At 50.8% G+C, this 24291-nt stretch overlaps 1 protein-coding gene across 11 annotated transcripts in view; it reads left to right on the top strand.

Moving 5' to 3' along the window:
* The window catches only part of MYO9B (myosin IXB), an 89215-nt gene that overhangs the window by 42250 nt on the left and 22674 nt on the right, over window positions 1–24291 (top strand). For 5 of the 11 annotated variants that reach the window (XM_079916714.1, XM_079916721.1, XM_079916718.1 and 2 more), the window contains exons 3-15: window positions 1543–1637; window positions 6993–7055; window positions 7533–7632; window positions 7898–7998; window positions 9912–10041; window positions 13172–13261; window positions 14625–14741; window positions 15099–15233; window positions 17301–17422; window positions 19435–19576; window positions 20272–20476; window positions 21485–21566; window positions 24013–24126. In XM_079916714.1, coding sequence (XP_079772840.1) covers window positions 1543–1637; window positions 6993–7055; window positions 7533–7632; window positions 7898–7998; window positions 9912–10041; window positions 13172–13261; window positions 14625–14741; window positions 15099–15233; window positions 17301–17422; window positions 19435–19576; window positions 20272–20476; window positions 21485–21566; window positions 24013–24126 — 1496 coding nt within the window. Of the gene's footprint in view, window positions 1–1542; window positions 1638–6992; window positions 7056–7532; window positions 7633–7897; window positions 7999–9911; window positions 10042–13171; window positions 13262–14624; window positions 14742–15098; window positions 15234–17300; window positions 17423–19434; window positions 19577–20271; window positions 20477–21484; window positions 21567–22637; window positions 22728–24012; window positions 24127–24291 lie in introns of all 11 variants that reach the window. The other 6 variants (XM_079916717.1, XM_079916716.1, XM_079916720.1 and 3 more) reach the window with 5 other exon arrangements.

Raw genomic sequence — 24291 nt, forward strand, 5'->3', positions numbered from 1 at the left:
TCCAGCTGCCGCCTTCCTCCCTCCAACCTCCTCTGCCCGGCTCAGCCTCCTCAAACGGGAACAGTGTGAGCCTGACACCTTTTTCGTTTCTGCCAAGCTTCCCTTTGCACGTGTAACTTCGGGGTGTCACCCCCCGCCATGCCATCTCTGCCTCTTCCCTTCCTCTGCCCGGCCTCACCACCACCTCTTATACTGGCCTCTCACTCCCCCAAAACAGGGAACCCCACTCCCCAGATACCTTTCCTGCCCTGAGTGCGCCCCGAGGCTCCACCACACCCTCTCCCTGGCTGTTCTCCCTGTCTGGGTACCATGTGGAAAGGGGGTACCCCAGGAACCTTCGTGGGGGACAGAGGGTGTTCCCTGTTGTAATCTGGATGGTGGTCACATGGGAGACCCCACGGGGACTTGACCAAGCCACAGGCTCTGAGCACTATGCAGCCTTTCCTCTATATACTGGGAATGAAGCCCTGATTCTTACCACAGTGTGGTTGAACCCCGAAAACATCAGGCTGAGGGAAAGAAGCCGGATGCAAAAGGCCACCTAGTGTATGCCCTCACTTATGTGAAACGTCCAGAACGGGCAAATCCAGAGACAGAAAGCAGATTCGTGGTTACCAGGGGCTGGGGGAGGGAGTTGGGGAGTGACGGCTCATGGGGACGGGTCTCCTTTTGGGGTGACGGAAATGTTCCGGAACTAGATAGAGGTGATGGTTGCACAACATCGTGAATGTACTAAATGTCACTGAAGTGTTCACTTTTAAAAACTTAGTTTTATGTTATGCTAGTTTTACCCCAATTTTTTAAAAAAAAATTTGCAGTGAACCAGCTTGTCATCCCATGGAACTGCAGGACCCCTCCAGCCTGGGACCTGTCCCCACGTCTGCTCCCTCACACTGCAGGTGTCCAGCCTGGAGCCCGTATCAACCCAGGGCCTAGCAAACTCCTTCTGGAAGTAAATATTCTGGATAATAAATATTTTTGGCTTCGCGGGCCAGATGGTCTCTGTCACAGTTACCCTGCCATCGCGGCAGAAAAGCGGTTGTGGACAACCAGTAAATGAACGGTCCTGACTGTGTGCCAACACACTTCATTTATGGACGCTGACGTGGGAATAGGATTTTTACATGGCAGGGAATATTACTCATCTTGGGTTTTTTTGTTTTTTTGGGTTTTGGGGGTGTTTTTTTTGAAACCATTTACAAATGTAAAAAGCACTCTTGGCTAACAGGCAATACAAAAACATGCAGTGGACTGGATTTGGCCCACAGGCCGGAGTTTGCTACGTGAACAGTTATTACTGAAAAAGAATTCTGACGATTGGCATTTCTAATGTCCAGGACTTAAAACTTGAACCCCTCCCACACCCCCAAACACAGAGATAAAGAGTAAGCCCGTGGTATGCGCTGGGGCTACCTACCTTTCTGTTCTCCAGGTCTCTCCTGGAGTCTCTGCGTGACTTCCAGGGAGCCCCCGGGCTCCAGGCCGAGGCCTGTAGAAACTTCATCCTCACAACCTGAAAACCTCCTTTTGTTTTCCTCCCAGGCTTTCGGGAATGCTAAAACGGCTCACAACAACAATTCCAGCCGATTTGGGAAATTTATCCAGGTCAACTACCTGGAGAGCGGCATCGTGAGAGGGTGAGTCTGTAGCCGCCCAGGCTGTGCACTCAGCCCTCGGCCTGAGGTCCTGAGCTTCCCTGCAGCGGGCTGCCAAGACTGAGCCAGCAGAGAGCTGGGTGCTGAAATCGTGGGCTGGCAGGCATTTGTGAATCGTACAGGGAAGCAAGTGTGATTTTCAGTCGTTGATGTGAAAGTCTGAGCGGTGGGTCGAGGTGGGAGTGGGGGTGGGGGAGGGGCAGCACCTTCGTAACCAACCCTACCTTCCCCAGGGCAGCCCCGTGGGCCCAGGCACCCACGGAGTAAGTCTAATGAGCTAGAGGTCCTAGCATGATAGAGTTTGCCAAGAACAGGCAAGGGCACGCCACAGGTGCCCTGGTCTTGATGTTTCTAATTCAGTGGGTCTAAGGACGCCACAGGGAGAGTTGATGTGGACTCTGGCATTTGCCAAACATGCCCCTTTAGCTAGAAGGAGACGGGATGCTGGGTAGCAAAGTGAGGCAGTTGTCCAGGGAAGTACTCAAAGGAGGTGGGTGGGTGAGAGGGAGGGTATATAGATTGATGGATGGATTCATGGGTGGGTGGGTGGATGGATGGGTGGGTGGAAAAATGGATAGATTGATGGATGGATGGGTGGGTAGATTCATGGATGGATGGATGGATGGATGGGTAGATTCATGGATGGGTGGACGGATGAATAGATTCATGGATGGATGGATGGACTCATCGGTGGATGGGTAGATTCATGAGAGGCTGGCGGGTAGATTGATGGATTTGGATGGACAGATGGATGAGTAGGTGGATGAGTCCATAGGTGGTAACTGGATTGTGAAGTTGACTTCCTGGTGGAAGTTAAAACAGGTCTACATTTTGTGCCAGAAATGTGAGTTCCTTAGGTGAGGGCATAGTTCAATTCAGCTAAATGTGTCATGTTGAAATTGTGTTCCCAAAAAAAAAGAAAGAAATTGTGTCCATTTGCACTCTGCAATGGTTATACTAATGAAAATATCTGGCAGCTTTATGCAATGAGTTAATGTTACAAGGAATTATCTATTTTGTCATAATGTCATTTCAGAATTTAATACTATAGGATTTTTTTCCTTTAAAAAAATTATATTCTGGGTAGTTTCAAGTAGTTAAAAAATGTAATTGTGATTTAATACTGCATAGGGTTCTGGGTATTTTTCTAACAGGCAAAGGTCTTATGAGCCAATAAAACTATTTCACAGAGGGAAAAAAAAAAGGCCTTTCGGCACAGTCCATTGCCTGGTGGCTCGAAGGAGCCCACCCCCTCCACATTCTGACGTGAGGGTCTGCGGTGGCAGTGGGATTTGCAAAGGCTCCAGGTGATGTTCTGAGCATCAGGATAAGAAGCCTTAAATGTTAGATGTGGGGAGACCCGAGCAACAGGCCCCCGGAGGCCGTGAGAAGGCGCCGGTGTTTCAGGAAGGGAGAGGTCCTCCAGGACTTCAAAGTATCCAGGTTCTTCTGTCCATCTAAACCTAACTGACGACCATTTCAGTTGATGGTGCCTGTTCAAGACGAGGACAGAAATGTTATTTTCCCAAATCCTTCAGCCTCTGGCTTCTTTCCTTTTTCCCACTGCCCAGGCCCTGATGGGCAGTAGTGCAGGAGAGAGACCCTCAATAAATGCAGCATCTGCTCTGGCCCCTTAGCCCTCAGGGACACTTGGAAGTGGGCCTCAGCCCCCGCATGGGCTGTCCAGTGGTCCCTTCCCGACTACTGCTGGGCCCAGCTTGGCATCTGCATGGGCGGAGCCACCCACCTGTCCCCACCTGCCCCGCAGGTTTCAGCCCTTTCTCCACAAAGACCCTCACTCATTTTACTTTATTTTATTCTATTCTAGTCTACTCTAATCTACTCTATGCTGTGCTGCGTGGCTTGCAGGATCTTAGTTCCCCGACCAGGGATTGAACCCGGGCCCCAGCAGTGAAAGCACCACGTCCTGACCACTGGACCGCCAGGGAGTTCCCCCTCACTCCTTATTTTAAATCTGCTTTTCTCCCATGGGTCCATATTTTGCACAGTTGTATCTGCCACACTGCAGAGCCTCTGACCAGCAGGAAAAGCCCAGCGTATCTTACTGGGTAGAGGACACAGAAACAGTTTCTTTAGTTCCAGTGGCTTCTTGGGAGCAGAGACACCAAAAGACTGCACATGTTCTCCTGGGTCCCAGGCTGGCTCTGCAGGCCAGAAGCCAGAGCCTTTGCTGCCAGTGGGCACCACCCCCCACCTTCTCCGCCCAGATCTCTCCTTCCTGCATTCTCCATTTCATGTCCTGCGGCTGCTGAAACAAAGTACCACAAACCGATTGGCTCAAAACAATAGTTTATTCTCTTACAGTTCTGGAGGTCAGAAGTCCAAGATCAAGGTGTGGGCAGGGCCACGCTCCCTCCAGAGGCTCTAGGGGTGGATCCCTCCTGGCCTCTTCCAGCTTCTGGGGGCTCCAGGCATCCTTGGCTTGTGGCCACATCACCCCAATCTCTGCCTCTGTCTTCCCGTGGTCTTCTCCCCTGAGTCTCTCTGTGATCTCCTCTTCTGTCTTTTGGGACACTTGTCCTTGGATTTAGGGCCCATCTGGACCATGGAGGAAGATCTGATCTCCAGATCCTTCACTGAATTACACCTGCAGAGACCTTTTTTCACAGTCACAGTCACATGTTCCAGGTAGACATGTCTTCTGGGGGCCACCATTCGATCCAGCACACCAGCAGGGCTGGCCCTCAGCTAAGTGGCCAGCCTGTCCCACCTCAGCTCCTGTCAGGCTCAGCTCCTGTGGCCCTGGGTGGCTGGACCTCATAGGCCAGCTTCAGAGTCCTATCTATGGCCTCAGATTCAGGAAAGGAAGTCCTGCCTCAGCCCTTGACTGTGGCCTGCCCACACTCCGAGGAGGGAGGTACACTTCCTGTCCAGGGAGCAGCTGCCGCCAGCTCACGAGGAGCAGGCCCAGACCCGGTTCTGCTTTTGGGCAGGTGACACTTCTCGATGCCACTTCCCGCTGAGGCCAAGGGTCAGGGGCAGTCCAAGTCTTCCCCCAGTTCCCCAATTTGCAAGGCCTCGTCTTCCTGTGGGCTCAAGGGTTCAGTGCCAGCGGGATCCCTGGCTCCCTCAAGACCCCCGTAGGGGCCTAGGCTCCCAGAATGATCAGCAAAGGGAAGAGGTGATGGCCAGTCAAATGACAGCTCGGTGCCCCTGAGAGGTCGCTGTCCTCCCCCATATGCCGACACAGTACAGGGAATCGGCTACAGACTGAGATGAAAATGTGAGTGTAGGAGCAGACGCAGCCTCCTCCCGCAGGAAAACAAACTGCTGAGCACTACAAGTTACTGGCCAGTGGAAGGAATGGAAGAAAATACGGGTTTGAAAGAAGAGACAGCACAGTCTGAGCCCTTGGAAACCCACCCATGCAGGTTGTATGTGTGCATGTGTCTGTGCAAGGCTGCAGACAGAAGACTGCCATCCTGTGAGAGAGGCTGGCAGCATCCGGCAGGCCCTGGACCAGGGGCCCGACCCTGCCACCCCTTGGGCACCAGCTTCCTCTTCAGTGTAACAAGATGGGTTCAGTTGAGGATGACCTGCAGACCTGTACAGCTCACACACGTGGTGATAGTGGATCCCATGAGAGGCAGGGCCACTGCCAGGCTCAGGTCCCTGCCAGGCCACCTTCCTCCTGTGGGGTCCCAAGCAACGTGTGGCCTCTCCCAATTTTTAGCACCTCATCCAGTCCATCGGTGGGGGCCACAGTGCCCATACCTGGGGACATTTAAATCCAGGTCATTGAATCCCTGCAAAACAGTGCCTAGAACCTCGTAGTAGATCTCCAAGGAATGTTTGATGTCTCTGTTAGCATTGAGGTTGTGGCCACAGACATGCCTTATTCCTGCCCCAGAGCCCACATAGCCTCATGGACCCAGGTCCTTCAGGTGTCCATCAACTGATAAACAGATAAGCAAAATGTGGTGTGTCTGTACGTGCAGACGATTATTCAGCCATAAAAAAGAATGAAGTTCTGATACACGCTACAATGTGGCTGAATCTCAGAATCATTGGGTTGAGTGAAAGTAAGCAGATACGATATTCGGTTAACCCTTGAACAATGCAGGGGTTCGTCGAAAATCCGAAGATTCCTTAGAGTTGGTCCTCTGTATCTGAGGTTCCTCCAAATCCATGGTTCCTATGTATCTGGTTCCACATCCATGGATTCAACCAACCTCAGATCACGTAGGACTGTAGCATTTACTATTGAAAAAATCCACGTATAAGCGGACCCACAGTTCAAACCTGCGTTATTCAAGGGTCAGCTGTACTGTACATACTAAATGAGTCTATTTTATTTATTTATTTATTTATTTTGGCTGTGCTGGTTCTTTGTTGCGCACACGGGCTTCTCTAGTTGCAGTGCACGGGCTCAGTAGTTGTGGTGCGAGGGCTTAGTTGCGGTATGTGGGATCTTAGTTCCCTGACCCGGTATCGAACCTGGGCCCCCTGCATTAGGAGCACGGAGTCCTAACCACTAGACCACCAGGGAAATCCCCTATTTTTTTTAAAATTCTAGAAAATCCAAACTAATCTTTAGGGAATGGTCAGTGGCTGCTTGGGGGTGGGTGGCAGGAGAAATGACAAAGGTCCCACAGAGACTTCTCAGGGTGATGGATGTGTTCACTCTCTTGGTCATGGTGGTGGACTCACAGGGATTTGCATGTGTCACAACTCATCCAGTCACACACTGTAAGTCTGTTGTGCATCAATTATGCCTCATAAAGCTATTTTTGAAAATTACGTGAAAGGACCCAGTCAAAACTCATCCCGTTGCGTGCTTTGAGTAGGTACAGTTTATCGTGTATCAATCATCAATAAAGTTGTTTCAAAAAGAATGGAAAAGTGAATCCATTATCTTGTATTTCGGTTTTCAATTAGAGAAACATTTCATGGCTGGGGAGATGGTGGGAGCAGGGTTCAACCTTCCAGTGTTATTAGTGGACACGTGGGTCCAATCGTTTCAATTCCTGCCACCTGTGGGGCGTCCTGCGTGATGCCAGGTTGGGCTTCCATACAGCTGTCATCCCAAATCTGGTCTGGAGGGCAGAAGTAGCCAGCCCAGGTTCCTTATTTTTATAGATGGTAGTCGTAGGGCGAGGCACATTTATGATGATTGTATTTACCTTTAGAGTAAGATTTTCAACATTTTTGCTTGTTTACCACACTCAAGGTGATTACCTTTAGGTCCCTGTGTTTACCGTGGGTCCAGGGATGTTAATCTGCAGCTGGCTTTTCCATGGTAACAAATCACTCTTGTTCTTCAAGGAAACAGTATTAATGTGTAACACTTGTCCTTCTTTTTCCTCTTGATGACAGAGCTGTGGTCGAAAAGTACCTGCTTGAAAAGTCTCGCCTGGTCTCTCAAGAGAAGGATGAGAGGTAGGGGGATATTTCCTTGGTGATCCATCACATCTGCCTTCTTCCCTATGAAGGAGAGAAGCAGATGTCCTGAGATGGGGGAAATCTACAGGAGGCCATGGCGGATCTCCTGGGGGCGTGAGCTTTGCCACCTTCTTGTGCCTCCCCGGGGCTTTTACTGGAGTAGGTGCTCAGAAGTCTGCCAGAATGTGGTTAGATTAGAAGCATCTCTGATCCACCAGTGAGCAAGACATATGCCCACCACCCGAGGAATCTACTCGCTGGAGAAGCTCCTGGTTTGATTTTTGGGTTTGTTTTTTTTTGTTTTGTTTTTTTCTTAAGACATTATAAGAATCGACTTATTGTCTCAAATTTGTACATAGTCGAGCTGCTGTTTCCTCCCTGGCCTGGTCTCCAAAGCAGTATTAGCAGTGGTTTGAAGAGTAGCTGTCACTCGGCCTCCAAAAACAACTTTTTTCTCCTAATTTTGACCTACAGGAACTACCATGTGTTTTATTATTTGTTACTTGGCGTCAGCGAGGAAGAGCGTCAGGAATTTCAGCTCAAGCAACCTGAAGATTATTTCTACCTCAACCAGGTAAACAGCCCCGAGACCCAACCACAAATGCAGCCTCTGTTCCCCACGGGCTCTTTACGCACTGCTGGGAGGTCAGAGGCCGTCCGCCTTGGCCCTCTCTAGCCCCCAAACCGACTCCAAGGAGGCCCAGAGGGGGGTGGCATAAAGGACCCCATTCATTCCCCACGTCCTGGGCCATACCCCATCAGTTCCAGCCAAAATCATCCTCGCACGCCACCCTCACCAGCCCAGAAGTACCCAGAGCACTGCCGACTTTGTTTTTCAGCATAACTTGAAGATTGAAGATGGGGAGGACCTCAAGCATGACTTTGAAAGACTCAAGCAGGCCATGGAGATGGTGGGCTTCCTCCCTGCCACCAAGAAGCAGTAAGTGGGCGGGCCCAGCTGCCCTGCCATCTCCCACACAGGCCCCCCTGGGGCTTACCAGTCACTCTGAGATGTGACCCACCCCCTCGTAGGAGCCTCACTAAGGAGAGTAGCGCAGTGACAGGGAATGCTCGTCATTAACCATTGGGAGATGCCAATTAAAACCACAGGGCTTTTCAGAGGTCATTCATCATTTTTAAATGTTTTTTTTTTTTTTGGCTGCATCACGTGGCTTGTGGGATCTTAGCTCCCCGACCAGGGATCAAATCCGGGCCCTCAGCAGTGAAAGCACGGAGTCCTAACCACTGGACCACCAGGGAATTCCTCCATCATTTAAAAATTTTAAGCCCCACATTAGCAGACTAATTAACAGATTCTGTTAATCAGCAGAAAACGACACTATCTCAGTAGATGAAGAAAGAAATCTAATAAAATAAAACTTACTCAGGTATATTTACCCAAAAAACAAAAAACCACAGGGCTCTTGCCCAACAGCGTGGGTATACTTCACAGTACGGAGCCATACACTCGAAAACAGTCAAGAAAGCAAATTTTATATGATGTGTGTTTGACCACAATTAAAAATTGTTTTAATTCTTCAAAACCACACAGGGTGTTCTCCACACCTGCCCGGGCGACCAGGATACCCAGAGGGAACATCTCTGCCGAGCATGGTGCTAGGGGGGCACGAATGGGGCCAACTGCTGTGGACAACCATTCGGCAGTTCCTACTACAGATGTGTGTACACAACCAAATGCATACATTTGCTCACCCAGAGACACGCACATGAAGGCACACAGCAGCCTTGTTTATAACAGCCCCCAAACCCGGAAACCCTCCCAAATGCCCACCAACCAGAGGTTAAATAAATAAACACATCGTGATATATCCCTGCAGGGGCCAGCAAACTTTCTGGAGAGGGACAGATAGTAAATATTCTCAGCTTCGTGGGCCACGTGGTCTCTGTGGCATGTTCTTTGCATTCTGTTTTCTTTCTTAACGACCCCTTAAAAATTGAAGCACCGTTCCTCCCCACCACCCCACGCAGCGGGATCTTAGTTCCCTGACCGGGGATCGAACCCGCGCCCTCGGCAGTGAAAGTGCAGACCACCAGGAATTCCCTTAAGAACCGTTCTTAGCTAAGGAGCTGTACAAAAATGAGACCCCAGTTTGTTGACTACCTGGACAACCCCACACACAGCAGTGGTTCTCACTGGGGCCCCAGTTCCGCCCTCAGGGGACACTTGGTCTTGCCTGGAGACATTTTGGAGTGTCACACTGCAGGGGTGGGCGGGGGGCCGGGTAGGTAGAAGCCAGGTGCCGGCACTGCGGAGGCTGAGAAGTGCTGGTCGGCAGCATTAAGAAGGGATGGTGCTATACACGGTAACACGCCTGGCTCCCCCATCTCACACTTTGCAGTAAGAGGCCAGATGCAAGTACACGTGATTTCACCGAAGTCACAGATGGTATGAGATGTCAGGACAGTGGTTCCTCTGTGGGGCTGGTTCCAGGGCCTGAAATGTTCTGTTCCTTGGTCTGAGTGCCAGTTACAGGCATCTGTACATTTTGTGACACTTCATCAAAACTCTATACTTGGGGAATTGTGTGTTTTCTTTTTCTTTTTTTTTTTGTATGCATGTTATGCCTCCATAAAAAGAAAAATTTTAAGCTCCCGCCCAACACCACTACCACCAAAAAAAAAAATAGGGATATGTGCCTCCCAAGTCCTATTCCACAAAGAGAGTCCCCAGTGGAGAATTGGACATCTTTCGAATTTCGTGTGTTCTGACTGGAATTGCTCGTTTTATGAATTCAGCCTCGTTCACTGGAAACTTGGGCCCAGTTCACTGGAAACTATTGCTGTCTCACGGCTGGGGAAGGTGCCCCGACCTAGGTTCCTTTTCTCCCCCAGGATCTTTTCCATCCTCTCGGCCATCCTGTACCTGGGCAACGTCACTTACAAGAAGAAAGCCACGGGCCGAGACGAAGGCTTGGAGGTTGGGCCCCCTGCGGCGCTGGACACACTGTCACAGCTCCTGAAGGTACTGGCCCCTGTCCTCAGCCACAGCGGCCACCGAGGCCCAGAACTTCCTTCACTGACTGCGCTTTTGTAAACTGGGGCCTGTCTGCCTGCTTCCTCCCCCCACCATCTCTTCTGTGTCCCTTCCTCATTTCTTTTTCTTTTTTTTTTTTTAATTGAGGTATAATTAACATACGACATTAGGCTTCCCTGGTGGCGCAGTGGTTGAGAGTCCGCCTGCCGATGCAGGGGACACGGGTTCGTGCCCCAGTCCGGGAAGATCCCACATGCCACGGAGAGGCTGGGCCCGTGAGCCATGGCCGCTGAGCCTGCGCGTCTGGAGCCTGTGCTCCACAACGGGAGAGGCCACAACAGTAGAGGCCCGCGTGCTCACCGCGCACCGCAAAAAAAAAACTAAAAAAAACATACGACATTATTTTAGTTTCAGGTATACAACATAATGATTCAGTATCTGTATATGTTGCAAAATGACCACCGCAGTAAGTCTAGTTACATTTGTCACCCTAGGTGGCTACAGGGTTTTCTTTTCTCTTGTGATGAGAACTTCTAAGGTCTACTCTCTTAGCAACTTTCAATTATGCAATACGGTAATGTTAGTCACAGTCGCCATGCTGTACACTACATCCCCATGACTTATTTTATAACCGGAAGTTTGTGCCTTTTGACCACCTTCACACATTTTGCCCATCCTCCATCTCTGGCAGCCACCATTCTGTTCTCTGTATCTGTGAGCTTGGGGGGGAGTTGGGGGTTGCTTTTCGTTTTTTAAAATTCCATATATAAGTGAGAGATTTTTTTCCATTATAGGTTATTAAAAGATATCGAGTATAGTTCCCCTTGCTATATGCTATACAGTTGGTTGTCTATTTTATATATAGTAGTGTGTATACTTTATTTTTTTATATAAATTTATTTTTTATTATTATTTTTTTTGGCTGCGTTGGGTCTTCGTTGCTGCACACGGGCTTTTCTCTGGTCGCGGCGAGCGGGGGCTACTCTTCGTTGCGGTGCACGGGCTTCTCATTGCGGTGGCTTCTCTTGTTGCGGAGCACGGGCTCTAGGCGCGTGGGCTTTAGTTGTGGCTTGTGGGCTCTAGAGCGCAGGCTCAGTAGTTGTGGTGCACGGGCTTAGTTGCTCTGCAGCATGTGGGCTTTTCCCAGACCAGGCCTCGAACCTGTGTCCCCTGCATTGGCAGGCGAATTCTTAACCACTGCACCACCAGGGAAGCCCCATAGTGTGTATACTTTAATCCCAAACACCTGATTTATCCCTTGCCCCACCCTTTCCCCTTTGGTAACCATAAGTTTGTTTTCTATGTCTGTGATTCTGTTTCTCTGTTGTAAATAAGTTTGTATCATTTTTTAAATTATTTTAAATTTTTTTTATTTTTGGTTGCATCGGTTTTTAGTTGTGGCACGTGGGATCTTCATTGCTGCATGCAGGTTCTCGCTTGTGGCACATGGGCTTCTCTCTAGTGTGGCATGTGGGTTTTCTCTCTCTAGTTGTGGCGTGCGGGCTCAGTAGTTGTGGCTCACAGGCTTAGTTGCCCCATGGCATGTGGGATCTTAGCTCCCTGACCAGGGATCGAACCTGCGTCTCCTGCATTGGAAGGCAGATTCTTTACCACTGGACCACCAGGGAAGTGCCTGTATCCTTTTCTTTTAGATTCCACGTATAAGCGGTATCATATGATATTTATCTTTCTCTGTCTGACTTACTTCACTTAGAATGATAGTCTCTAAGTCCATCCATGTTGCTGCAAATGGCATTATTTCATTCTTTTTTATGGCTGAGTAATATTCAATTGTGTATATGTGCCACATCTTCTTTATCCATTCATCTGTTGACGGACACTTGGATTGCTTCCATGTCTCAACTATTGTAAATAGTGCTGCTGTGAACATTGGCGTACAGGTATCTTTTTGACTCTTCCTCATTTCAGAAGGACTCCCTCTGGGGCTCTCCCACCTCAACCCCTCACTTGGAAGGCTCTTCAAAATTATCGTTTATATATGTATATAAAACTGAATCACTTTGCTGTACACCTGAAACTAACATAATATTGTAAATCAACTATAATTTTTTTTAAATATCATCTTTTGATCAGCGAGGTCATCTTGTGATTGGACCGTCCCCTCGTCCGCTTGTCCTCAACCCCAGGAGCGCTGGGCAGTGTCTGGTGTCGTTTGGGGGGTACTCCTGTCTTCTGGTGGATGGAGGCCAGGGATGCTGTTTGACGTCATAGAATGCACAAGACAGTCCCCCTACAGCAAAGAATGACCCAGCCCCAAATACCTGTGGTGCCGAGGCTGTTTTCTAAGCATGCATTCCATCTGTGGCTCTTAAAGTGCACCTGCGTCAGGGAACCCCAGCTCCTGTTGTGCTCATGAGGCTGAGTGAGCACGTCTGCTGGGAGACCGGGGCTGCTCTGCTACCCCAACACTTGACTTCTCATGGATGGGACTCGGCAGTCGGGGAGAGCCAGGCCCCTTGCCCAGCCCCTGCACCCAGGCCAGGAACCCGCTCCAACAGCGACAGCTTTAACACAGGTCACCAGGCAGCACCTGGGCCCGAGGCCCGCAGTGACACCCAGGCCTGTGTGACCACACTGTCAGGGCCATCGAGCAAGCCTGTGGGTGGTGATAATTTTGAGACACACCAGGCATAGCACACACTGTGGATTGGCAGCCCTGAGGGTGGGCTTTGGGCCCACTTCCCGGCCCAGCTGCTGGGTGTCCTTCTCCCTCCCTCCCCACGCCTTGCCTCAGTGACACAAGGATCCAGTCCCTGAGCTCTCCAACTTTCCTCCCCTTCTCTCTCTCTCTCTCTCTTTTTTTTTAAAAAAATTAATTAATTAATTATTTTAATTGAAGCATAGTTGGTTTACAATGCTGTGTTAGTTTCTGGTGTATAGCAAAGTGATTCATATATATATATGTGTTTGTGTGTGCGTATGAATATATATTTAGATTCTTTTCCATTATAGGTTATTACAAGATATTGAATATAGTTCACTGTGCTATACAGTAGGACCTTGTTGTTTATCTATTTTATATAAAAACAGTAGTGTGTATCTGTTAATCCCAAGCTTCTAATTTATCCCTTCCCCCCACCCCTTGACCCTGAAACAGGTGAAGCGAGAAATCTTAGTGGAAGTTCTGACCAAAAGAAAAACAGTGACCTCCAACGACAAACTCATCCTTCCCTATAGTCTCAGCGAGGTGAGTGCTGCCCTGGGCTTCTGTGAGGTGCCAGACCCGAAAATATGAATACACAGGGCAGAAGGGGAGTCTTCAGGGACAGCTGGCATGGGTAGTGTTTTTCCTGCCCCTAAAGTGACAGCAGAGAACCCTGGCGACACTCTGGTTTTCATGTGAGCTCAGGCGTGGCCCAAAGCAGCCTGTACGGCTCATAAGGCCAGAGCCGGGGCCACGTGTGTGGTGTCTATGTCCAGCTGCTCAGCGGGCACGCTGGTTCTCACCAGCAGAGGAGAGCCACCTGCGGCCCACAGGCCAAACTCAGCCCACTGCCTGCTTCTGTCAATAAAGCTTTATTTTCATACAGCCACGCCCGTTCATTCACATGCTGCTCTCCTGCTGCAGCAGCAGAGCTGGCCTGCAAAGCTAGTCCTATTGACTCACAGGCCCTTGCCCAAAAAACTTGCGACCGCAGGGCTTGAGCATGACCTTTACAACCATTGTGTGGGTCCCTAAATCCTGATAAGGCACCTCTCCCTGGCCTTTGCGCCAGCCTCCATGTTTTCTCTGTGATGTGTTTTTCTTGTGTTTTTACGCCTCTAGACTTATAGCTTGGGGAGCAGCAGGAAAGTACCTAGCCGCAGTGGGGGGTGGATTTTTAGCTGGTGGTGGAAGCTGCTTAGGCATCTGAAGTGGGTACTGCAGACAGCTGGAGCCCCTGTGGGCAAAGGCACCCAGCCGTGGTACGTGAAAGGTGCCGCAGGTCACCTGAGCCTGCAGCACGGCTGCTCCCCAGAGGCGCCAAGCTGAGCAGAAAAAGACCACGTACAGGGCTGCGTCCTACACGGCTCCATTTCCACAAAACCAGAGGGACTCGTTCTAGATCTTGAGAGCAGGCCAAGTGAGTCTTGTCACAACTTAGATCTGAGAACATACAAAGAAGGAATTCCTTGTATGTAAATTAGACCCCAAAAAGCCTTTTTAAAAAGTGGTAAAGACCATCGCTGCTTTTAGGCACCCAGTGGTGGGGCCCATGGTGCTCCCAGAACCGCAAGGGACCTGGTTTTGAACCCAGCCCAGCCTCCTGGTTCGTTCTCCCATGGTGCCCTCCCTGAGCCTGCGTTCCCACCCCAGCAGTCCCCAGGGTGCTCTGAGGCCAGCCAGCCCATGAGAAAGACTTGGCCCAACCGCAGGCTGCCAGGTCAGGGCTTCACGCTTCACGCTTGGGTGGGCCAGGGCATCCAAGCTGACGGGACAGCGTGCGAAGTGAGAAGGGGGCTTGTCAGATGAGTTGGGTGTTTCAAGTCACCACTTCAGTCTCCCCGCCTGTGCATACAGACCTCAGGGCCTGACCCGCCAAGGTGTGCCACCCACTCTGTACCCACAGGCCATCACCGCCCGCGACTCCATGGCCAAGTCACTGTACAGCGCCCTGTTCGATTGGATCGTGCTGCGGATCAACCACGCCCTCCTCAACAAGAAGGACATGGAAGAGTCCGTCTCGGTGAGGACCACACCCGCTCGGCAGGCAACCCATGACGTCAGCTGCAGTTGGTCGGGCACAGGCCAGTTCTTCCCAGGGCAGGGCCAGGGAACCGACGGGATGCGATTCTCAGGGCCCAGCACAGAACGAAAACACAGGACTCCGGGCTTCCCCTGCAGGGGGTACCGGTTCTATCCCTGATCGAGGAACTAATATCTTGCATGCCGTGCAGCGTGGCCCAAAACAAAACAAAAACCAAAAATCAAAAAACCACAGGGCTCCTTGTTTAATATTACGGGTTCTAAGGCCCTCACCAGCAGACAGGCTGCTCCTGAGGGAGGGCCCACCAGTAATAACCATTCTCTCTGTCTCCCCAAGTGCTTGTCCATTGGGGTCCTCGACATCTTCGGGTTTGAAGACTTTGAGAGGAACAGTTTTGAACAGTTCTGCATCAACTACGCCAACGAGCAGCTCCAGTATTACTTCAACCAGCACATTTTCAAACTGGAGCAGGTAAGGACATATCATCTTATTCGCCCATCCCACCCAAGGAGGAAAAGAATGAGCCAGAACCGGGGTCTCCCTTGGGACCTGGTCTGTCATCAAACCCGCCCCAGAATTTTTCTCTGCAAAAAAAAGGGAGAGTCTGGGAACAGTCCCACCCAGCCCAGGATGAGGCAAACGGCAGGGATATTTGGAGCCACAGCTCAATTTTGTACCTTCTCTCTGCTCAGACATGAAAGTCCTTTTGGTGGGAGAGAAACTGAGTTGCCTTGTAAGGATTTGCTTCAGTCAACAACAAAGATATCCCGTCTTAACGCGTCTTCACACTGAGAAATAACCAGCCGTCTTTACCCAAGTATCATCCTTCCCATGATTGATTCTGATGGGGAAAGAAAACTGATGGGTTTATAGAGATGCTTAGCTAATCTTACTATTATGTCTCTTGGTGGAAAGTCACATTTCTCGCTTGAAATATGGCTGGTCCGCATTGAGTTGTGCAGGAAATGCAAAATACATAGCGGATTGCAAAGACGTAGCTTGGGGGCAAAAAGGGAATGTAACATGCCTTGTTGGTAATTTTTTATGTCAATTATGTGTTGACATACATCATACTCCTTGGGTATGTTGGGTTAAATTAAGTATATTGTTAAAGTTAACTTCACCTGTTTCTTTTCACATTTTTAAACATGGCTGTTAGAAGTTCGAAATGACATGGGTCTCTCACATTATATGACTATCAGACATTGCAGTTCCAGAGCGGGGGCCGCCCAAAGTTATTGGCACGTGGCCACGCTCATTTGTTGACATAGCATCTGTGGCTGCTTTCACGCTGCGACAGCAAAGCTGAGTCATCGTGTGGACACCATCTAACTTGTAAAGCCTAACATATTTACCATCTGGCCCTTTACAAAGAAAGCTTGCTGACCCCTGGCGGGGGTTACGTGTGATTTTCAGCACTTTGCTGTGATACGGTAAATCCCCTACATTATGAATGAGTTCCATTCCGAGGGCGCGTTTGTAAGTACAATTTGTTCGTTAAGTCCAACAAAGTTAGCCTAGGTATGCAACTAACACCATTGGCTATATAGTACTGTACTGTAAATAGGTTTATAATACTTTTCACACAAATAATACATAAAAAACAAACAAACAGGGCCTTCCCTGGCGGCGCAGTGGTTAAGAATCCACGTGCCAATGCAGGGGACACGGGTTCAAGCCCTGGTCTGGGAAGATCCCACATGCCACGGAGCAACTAAGCCTGTGCGCCACGACTACCGAGCCTGTGCTCTGGAGCCCACGAGCCACAACTACTGAGCCCACGTGCCACAACTACTGAAGCCCGCGCGCCTAGAGCCCGTGCTCCGCAACAAGAGAAGCCACCACAATGAGAAGCCTGCGCACCGCACCGAAGAGTAGCCCCCGCTCATTGCAACTAGAGAAAGCCCGTGCACAGCAACAAAGACCCAATGCAGCCAAAAATAAATAAATTAATTTAAAAAAAACAAACACAAAAAATAAAGAAAACATTTTTAATCTTACAGTACAGTCCCTTGAAAAGTACAGTAGTACAGTACCACAGCTGGCATACAGGGCTGGCATCGAGTGAACAGGCAAGAAGAGTTACTGACTGGAGGAGGGAGAGGAGGTGGGAGATGGTAGAGCTGAAGGATCATCAGCAATAGGAGACGGAGGGCAAGCTGCACAACCACTTGTAGAGGATGCACGCATGTGACAATGTACGCCAGACACGTGAACTAACTTAAGTGATTGGACATGCAAATGCACGTTTGCATCTTTGCAAGTTCGCAACTTGAAGGTTCATACGTAGGGGACCTACTGTAGATGTTTGACAATGTGCACTCCTGTGGCTAACTGTTCATTTATTGAATAATTTTATAGTTTTATTGTTATATTCCTATTGGTACATTAATGTGCATTCTATGTTATTTGCACATTTATATTTAAATATGTACAAGCATGCGTAAATAAAATATGTTTTTTATATGACGTGTGCTACATAAATATTAACATGTCCATGAAATGATGAACTTACCGGATACCCCTCGAACCCTGCAGGAGGAGTACCAGAGCGAAGGGATCTCGTGGCACAACATCGACTACACAGACAACGTTGGCTGCATACATCTGATCAGCAAGAAGCCCACCGGCCTCTTCTATCTCCTGGATGAAGAGAGCAAGTGAGTGTCCACGGCCCAGTGCGTCCGCAGACCCGGGCACCATTCCGGCTCTGCAGCCCCAGAGCCTCACCCCAAATCCATACCATCCCAAGAACTTCCAAGTTGCTCAGACTCATGCGGCCACAAATCCTGACCTCACGTTTGCAAAATACACTACCATCCACCACAGAAATATTAACACTCGAGATAGCAGTGAACTTGGAAGCACACCCTCCTGGGAGTCCTCGGGCAAGTATTGGGGGACCTGAATCTAGAAACTGGGCATGGGCTTGGTGCGTCCTTGCAGAGGGCAGGGCGTGGAATCGGGCCCAGATGCGAGATTCTCTACCAAGCCTGCCACCCCTCGTCCACAGGACACCATGAAGGCTGGAGAAGGTATTTTTAAGGTGCTTCATGCTTGGTCACCCAGCCAGAGCTCCTGAAATCGCAGACAGACTAAACCGACAGAAATGTATTCTCTCACAGTTCTGGAGACTAGAAGTCCAAAATCAGTATTGGTGGGCTGAAATCAAAGTGTGGGAAGGGCCACCCTCCCTCCAAAGGCTCTAGGGGAGGATGCTTCTTTGCATCTTCCAGCTTCTGGGGGTCCAGGTGTTCTTGGCTTGTGGCTGCATCACTCCAATCAATCTCTGCCTCTGTAGTCACATCATCTTCTCTCTTTCTGTCTCATCCCCTCTTATAAGGACTCCAGTCCTAGTAGATTAGTGCCAACCCTAATGGCCTCCCTTTTTTTTTTTGGCCATACCACCACGCAGCTTGTGGGATCTTAGTTCCCCGACCAGGGGTTGAACCCCGGGCCCTCGGTAGTGAAAGCTCCGAGACGTAACCACTGGACTGCCAGGGAATTTCCCCCTGATGACCTCATCTTAACTTGATTACATCTAAGGTCACATTCCCAGGTTCTGGGGGTCCAGATGTGGACAGTCTTTTTATCAACCACTTTATCAGGCCCCTTGTTTGCTGCTGAAGTCCCCTCAGGGCTGGTGTGAATCAGCCGTACCTCCTGTCTCAGACCAAGTCCCGTCCAGGACAGGACACATCCATCCTAGGCCGGGATCTGCGGAGAGAACGTCCAGACAAGGGAAGAGGCAGGGTGGTAGGAAGGGCTAAATCATCACTCCCAGGAAACCCCCAGAGCCGAGTCTGGGGGAAGTGTGCAAGACAGGGCGGGGCGGAGCAGGGGCGGATTTGTCTTTGTTGAAAATCTTGCTATTTAAAAAAAAAAAAAACAAAGTCTTGCCATTTTAGTTCATCATGGAGTTGGGGGAATGGGGGCAGGGGCGGAGAAGGCTTGAATTGAATTTGCTAAAATAGTGTGTCAAAATGTTATTTATTTCCACAACTGAGTGAATGGATCTCTCACGCTTCACACCCTGGCCCTGGCAATGATGTGCCCTGTAGCTACAGAGACTCTCCTCCTCTGCCCCCTGTTAAGCCACGGAGCCAGGCATCGGGGATTTGGAGGCACGTCTTTCTGCCCGTGTTTTGCGGTGAGGCTGGGCAGAGGCTGGGGATGCCAAAGCTGGCTGTGGCATTTCCTTCCTGGGAGGCCAAAATAGCCAGGTACAACGGCTCCCTTATTCTGCCCCCAGCCCCCCTCCCTGCTTCATCCCGTTCTGCTGGCCCCTCCCTCTAACAGAGGAACACGGGCAAGACCCACTCCAAGACACAGCACCCAGGGGCAGATGGGCCTGAGATCAGAAGTCACCCCATCCTGGGATTATTCCAGGAGCTGCCCACGGCAGGCCCAGGTCCAGTCTTGCCTGGACCGCACGTTCGCGTGAGCGCTGGGCTGCTCTGCCTGGTCCAAGTTTGCTCCGCAGCCCCAAGTGCATCACTTTGCTCACAGCCTCTTCAAGCCAGGTGGCAGGTTCCCGGCCCTCGGCCCCGTGCTCAGCCTGCAGGAGCCCAAGCACCCGCCCACCTCATCCACGGAGGGCCCGCGACCTGCAACGCAGAGTGGGTGACCGGCCGCAGTTCCTGCAGTTAAAGGTCTTACATCCTCTTCCCAGCTTTCCCCACGCCACGAGCCAGACCCTGCTGGCCAAGTTCAAACAGCAGCATGAGGACAACAGGTACTTCCTCGGCACCCCCGTCATGGAGCCGGCGTTCATCATTCAGCACTTCGCAGGGAAAGTGAAATATCAGATCAAGGTACGCAGCCATCCGCTGCCATCATCAGTCAAGTCACGCTCTGCCTGGGAGACGGGAAGGGGACTGCGTGGGTACCCTGGAGGCCCCTTCCCTCTGGCACTTGCTCTGTCCCTCTTCTTTTTTTTTTTTTCTTTTTAAACTTTTTTTTTTATACATTTATTTATTTATTTTATTTTTGGCTGCATTGGGTCTTTGTTGCTGCACACAGGCTCTCTCTAGTTGAGGCGAGTGAGGGCTACTGTTCGTTGCAGTGTGCGGGCTTCTCATTGCGGTGGCTTCTCTTGTTGCGGAGCATGGGCTCTAGGCACACAGGTTTCAGTAGTGGCGGCTCGTGGGCTCTAGAGCGCAGGCTCAGTAGTTGTGGCGCACGGGCTTAGTTGCTCCACGGCATGTGGAGTTTTCCTGGACCAGGGCTCGAACCCGTGTCCCCTGCATTGGCAGGCGAATTCTTAACCCCTGCGCCACCAGGGAAGCCCCGTCCCTCCTCTTTATTGCTCTTGCTGGGCGAAGTTTCAGGGCTCTCGGACCCAGTGTCAAACCCCTGGCTCTACTGTCGAGGGCTCCACGGCAGGAGCCACGTCTCTGTTGTTGAGATGCACTGCCCACTAGTCCTTCCCATGCTGGCCCCCAGGGCCTCGGCCGGCACTGGCAAGGGACCACCCCCCTCCATCATCCCTCCTGCCACCCTCCACCAGGACTTCCGGGAGAAGAATATGGACTACATGCGGCCGGACATAGTGGCCCTCCTGCGGGGCAGCGACAGCTCCTACGTTCGGGAGCTCATCGGCATGGACCCCGTGGCCGTGTTCCGCTGGGCGGTGCTCCGGGCTGCCATCCAGGCCATGGCCGTGCTCCGGGAGGCCGGGCGCCTGCGGGCCGAGAGGGCTGAAAAGGCTGCAGGTAGGAGGGTCCCCAGGTCACTGTTGAGAAGAGGACACTCATAGTCCGTTGCAAAGTGTACATTTTCATTTCATTTCGCACATTCCCAAGGTTGTACAACCAGCACTTCTCTCTGGCTCCCCAAACTCTTTTTTTTTTCTTTTCCATTATAGTTTATTGCAAGATATTGAATATAGTTCCCAGTGCTATACAGTAGGACTTTGTTGTTTATTTTATATGTAATAGTTTGTATCTGCTAATCCCAAACTCCTAATTTATCCCTCCTGCCACCCTTTTCCTTTGGTAACCATAGGTTTGTTTTCTATGTCTATGAGTCTGTTTAGTAAATAAGTTCATTTGTACTATTTTTCAGATGCAACATATAAGTGATAGCATATAAAATTTGTCTTTCTCTGTCTGACTCACTTCATTTAGTATGATAATTTCTAGGTCCATCCATGTTCTGCAAGTGGCATTGTTTCATTCTTTTTTATGGCTGAGTAATATTCCATTGTGTAAATATACCACATCTTCTTTATCCGTTCATCTGTTGAGGGACATTTAGGTTGCTTTCATGCCTTGGCTGTTGTAAATTAGCTCCCAAGGTCTTTTATCGTCCCAAACGGAAAGTCTGTAGCGGGGTGTATAATTTAACCTCATACGTGCAAGGCAGGAAGGTGTGTCACCACTTTTCTGTGAGGATAACCTGAGGCCCAGAAGAGCTGAGTGGCTCCCCCAGGGTCACTCAGCTCGAGATACCAACCACGGCATTTTAGGAAGGGTGTCTATTAAAGGAGGACCAAAAGGTTAAAGCCTTTATGAGAAGTAGGAAATAGATGATGCTGTTTTGTGGGGAATGGAACATTTCACGGTTCCCCGTTCTGCCCAAATTTGAGTGTCAAGCCCTTTTTTTTTTTTTTTTTTTTAAACGGGCTCAAGTCAGGATCACAGCCTCCATGGAAAAGTTACAAAGCCCTTCAGCTACAAGCGACCCCCACCCCCCAAACTTCATCTGCTCTGTGTCCCCAGCAGGTCTGGGCAGCTCTGGTGCCCGAGGTCACCTGGGAGAGCTGCAGAGAGGAGCCAGCACCCCATCGGAAAAACTGTACCGGTGAGCGAGACCTTGATTTATCCCAAGTGAAGCCAGTAGTCAGCGGCATTGTTTAAAATGGCGCCAGAAACCCGACACTCTGAACCCAGGTCGGGGTTGACCAGAATAAGGAACACAGCAGCCGCTTGAACAAGAAAGACCCAGAAGTAACGGCATCTGGTGGCCGCATTTCTGCGAGGCAGGCCTCGTGCATCATCTGCCTTAGGGGGATGTGGGCGGCTCAGTTTACAAAGGAGCTTTTCATGGCCGGTCATGACCGTTGGCGGGTGGGGCCCAAGGGCTGCTGGTCTCACAGAGCAACAAGCTTGATTTAAGAGCACTTCCGCCCTTAGCCTGCCTGGGGTGTCCCGAAAGCCAATCAGCTAAGTTCCTTCACTCTCAGTCAGAAACACAGATGCACCGTTGCTTATAAGGGTGTCTTGTGGCCACCTAGCAATGGCCAAGGGTCCTCCACGTACCCCAGTTGCTACTGAGTGTAAAAGTGAGCAGGCTTGTGCTTCCAGGATTAAAAAAGGCTACACTGGACAGACATCTGAGGCCATGACAAAGCCAGGGGAGGGACCCTTCTGGCAGCCTGAGAGAGGCAGGCTACATTGAGAAGGGACCACTTGGGCCAGACAAGGCAGGCAGGGTGTGCTAGCCGTGGGGGCAGCATGTGCAAAGGCCCTGGGGCAGCTGAGTCCCCAACCTCTTTCTCAAGACTCAACAAATTCCCCAGGAGCGAGTCACTAAATTTCAAAACATGAAAAAGTCATTTTATTTTTGAACACTTTATAATAAAAACTCCCTCAGGAGATTCACAAACGCATATGTGTGGAGGTAGAGCTAGCACCTAGGTAAGTGACCCCATGTCGTTTGTCTGAAAGCAGCGTGTCATTTTCCTCCTTTTAAAAAGGTGCATTTTTAAATCAGCTTTTTCACCCAAAAGGAGGCAAGAGAAAAAAAAAAAAAACACCACGTCCCAGTATTTGAAAGTGGCCCCTGACCCACTTGGTCTCCCCAGGGCCTGGCCCCCGGGCTGCGAATCCTGCCCCAAGAGCGCATTTAGTTTATACAGATTCTCCCTTTCAGCTGCTCAATGCTAGATTTCTCATTTGACGGCTCTGAGGAGTTCGATATTAACGCTTTTGAGGACATCATTGCTTTCTATGAAAGCAAGAAGTAAGTAGAAGCAAGGGCCTTCGAACCCAAGACCAGGGAGGCACGCCCAGAGGAGCCGTCACCCGAGGTGCTCAGCGCAGTATCCAGAGCAAGAGGGGGATTGGCGAGCCGAGGGGCGCTCTCGCCAGCTTTGGCCACGTCAGGGGGGTGTGGGCTGGAGCCAAGGGCCTCGTTGTCATCAGGAGCTCTGGCCGCTGCACTGACCGCTCAGGGTGTGGAGGTGAAACGTGACCCCTCTGTTGTCTTTGCTCTGTGCCTCCCTGGAGGGTGAGGGAGCAGAGGTAAGTGTGGCCATTCCGGCCCTGGGCATGGTGCATGGAACACAGACAGGGGGCTGCCGATCGGGGTCTTCCCAGGCCAACTGCTCAGAGCTTAAACATGTATTTAAAATAACTGGAACGAGGAATTTTTACAAAAGAGAGAAGGTCCCAGCTCATCCTGCAGCCGTCGCCACCTCATTTCTAGAAGTTCTATCCAAAACATTTGTCATCTAGACGTTTTTCGCGAGCATTCAGTTTTTGTCTCTAAGCCATTCTCATTCTCACACCTAAAATGTATGCTCAGCCCTGAACCCACGGCAACTGAACAAAAGAAAGCTAATAAGGTTGAATTTGGGGGGGTAAGGATCTTCAGTTAGGGTTTCTCACCCTTGGCACTCTGCTGGGTCACCCTGTGGTAGGGCCGTCCTGTGCACTGCAAGGAATTGAGAGGCATCCCTGGCCTCCACCCTCCAGATGCCAGTAGCGCCCCCTCCCCCAGTCAGGACAGCCAAGCATGGGGGATGGGGGGCAGGGGGCGGCATCGCCCCAGGTTGATCCGTGTGTGAATTCCAATTTGTTCTTCCCAAGGCATTTCTTGAAGCCCACAAGGAGGCAGCCCACAGAACCATCAGGAGAAACCAATCTGCTGCTTCCCACAGAGACCTCCCCGGTCTTCTGTTTTCAGTAGCCCCTTGATACTTTTTACAGACTCCAAAAGGCTCTTAAACGTGAGGCCTTTTCCAGCGATCCGAGATGCCATGTTGCAAACTCTGTTCAGCCGGAAGTGGCCCCAGCCCCCTGCCTCCCGGGAGGGCGGAGCCTCCTTGGGGTGGGCTGCTGCTCCCGGGTGAAGCCCTCTTCTTGGTGCAGGAGGGAGTGGCGGCAGCGTTCAGGCTTCCCCCAGCTGCATGTTTTGGCTCCAGTGGCCTGAGGACGGTCCCGACCGTGCCAGGGACCCTGAGGTGGCGGGCCCGCTGCTCTAACTTGGTCTTCTCTCTATCACTGCACCCCTCCCCCCCACCCAGCGATTTGCATGACCAAATCATCAAGACCATCAAAGGATTGCCCTGGCAGGGTGACGACCCCCGTAGGCTTCTCCAGTCCCTCAGTCGGCTCCAGAAACCCCGCACCTTCATCCTGTGAGTCCCCCCTGAGGCTGTGGGCACCCCCCGCTCCCCCACAAGTGCAACGACCGCCTCCCCGCTCCGGACCCCCCCCCCCCCCGCCCGGGCCCGGCCCACGTGGGCTTCCTGTAACACTGAATCAGCCGCTCTAAACGCTGCGCTGTCTTGTGGTTCTGTTCT

This window comes from Stenella coeruleoalba, assembly GCF_951394435.1.
Source record: "Stenella coeruleoalba genome assembly, chromosome: 3".
In the NCBI taxonomy this organism is placed as follows: domain Eukaryota; kingdom Metazoa; phylum Chordata; class Mammalia; order Artiodactyla; family Delphinidae; genus Stenella; species Stenella coeruleoalba.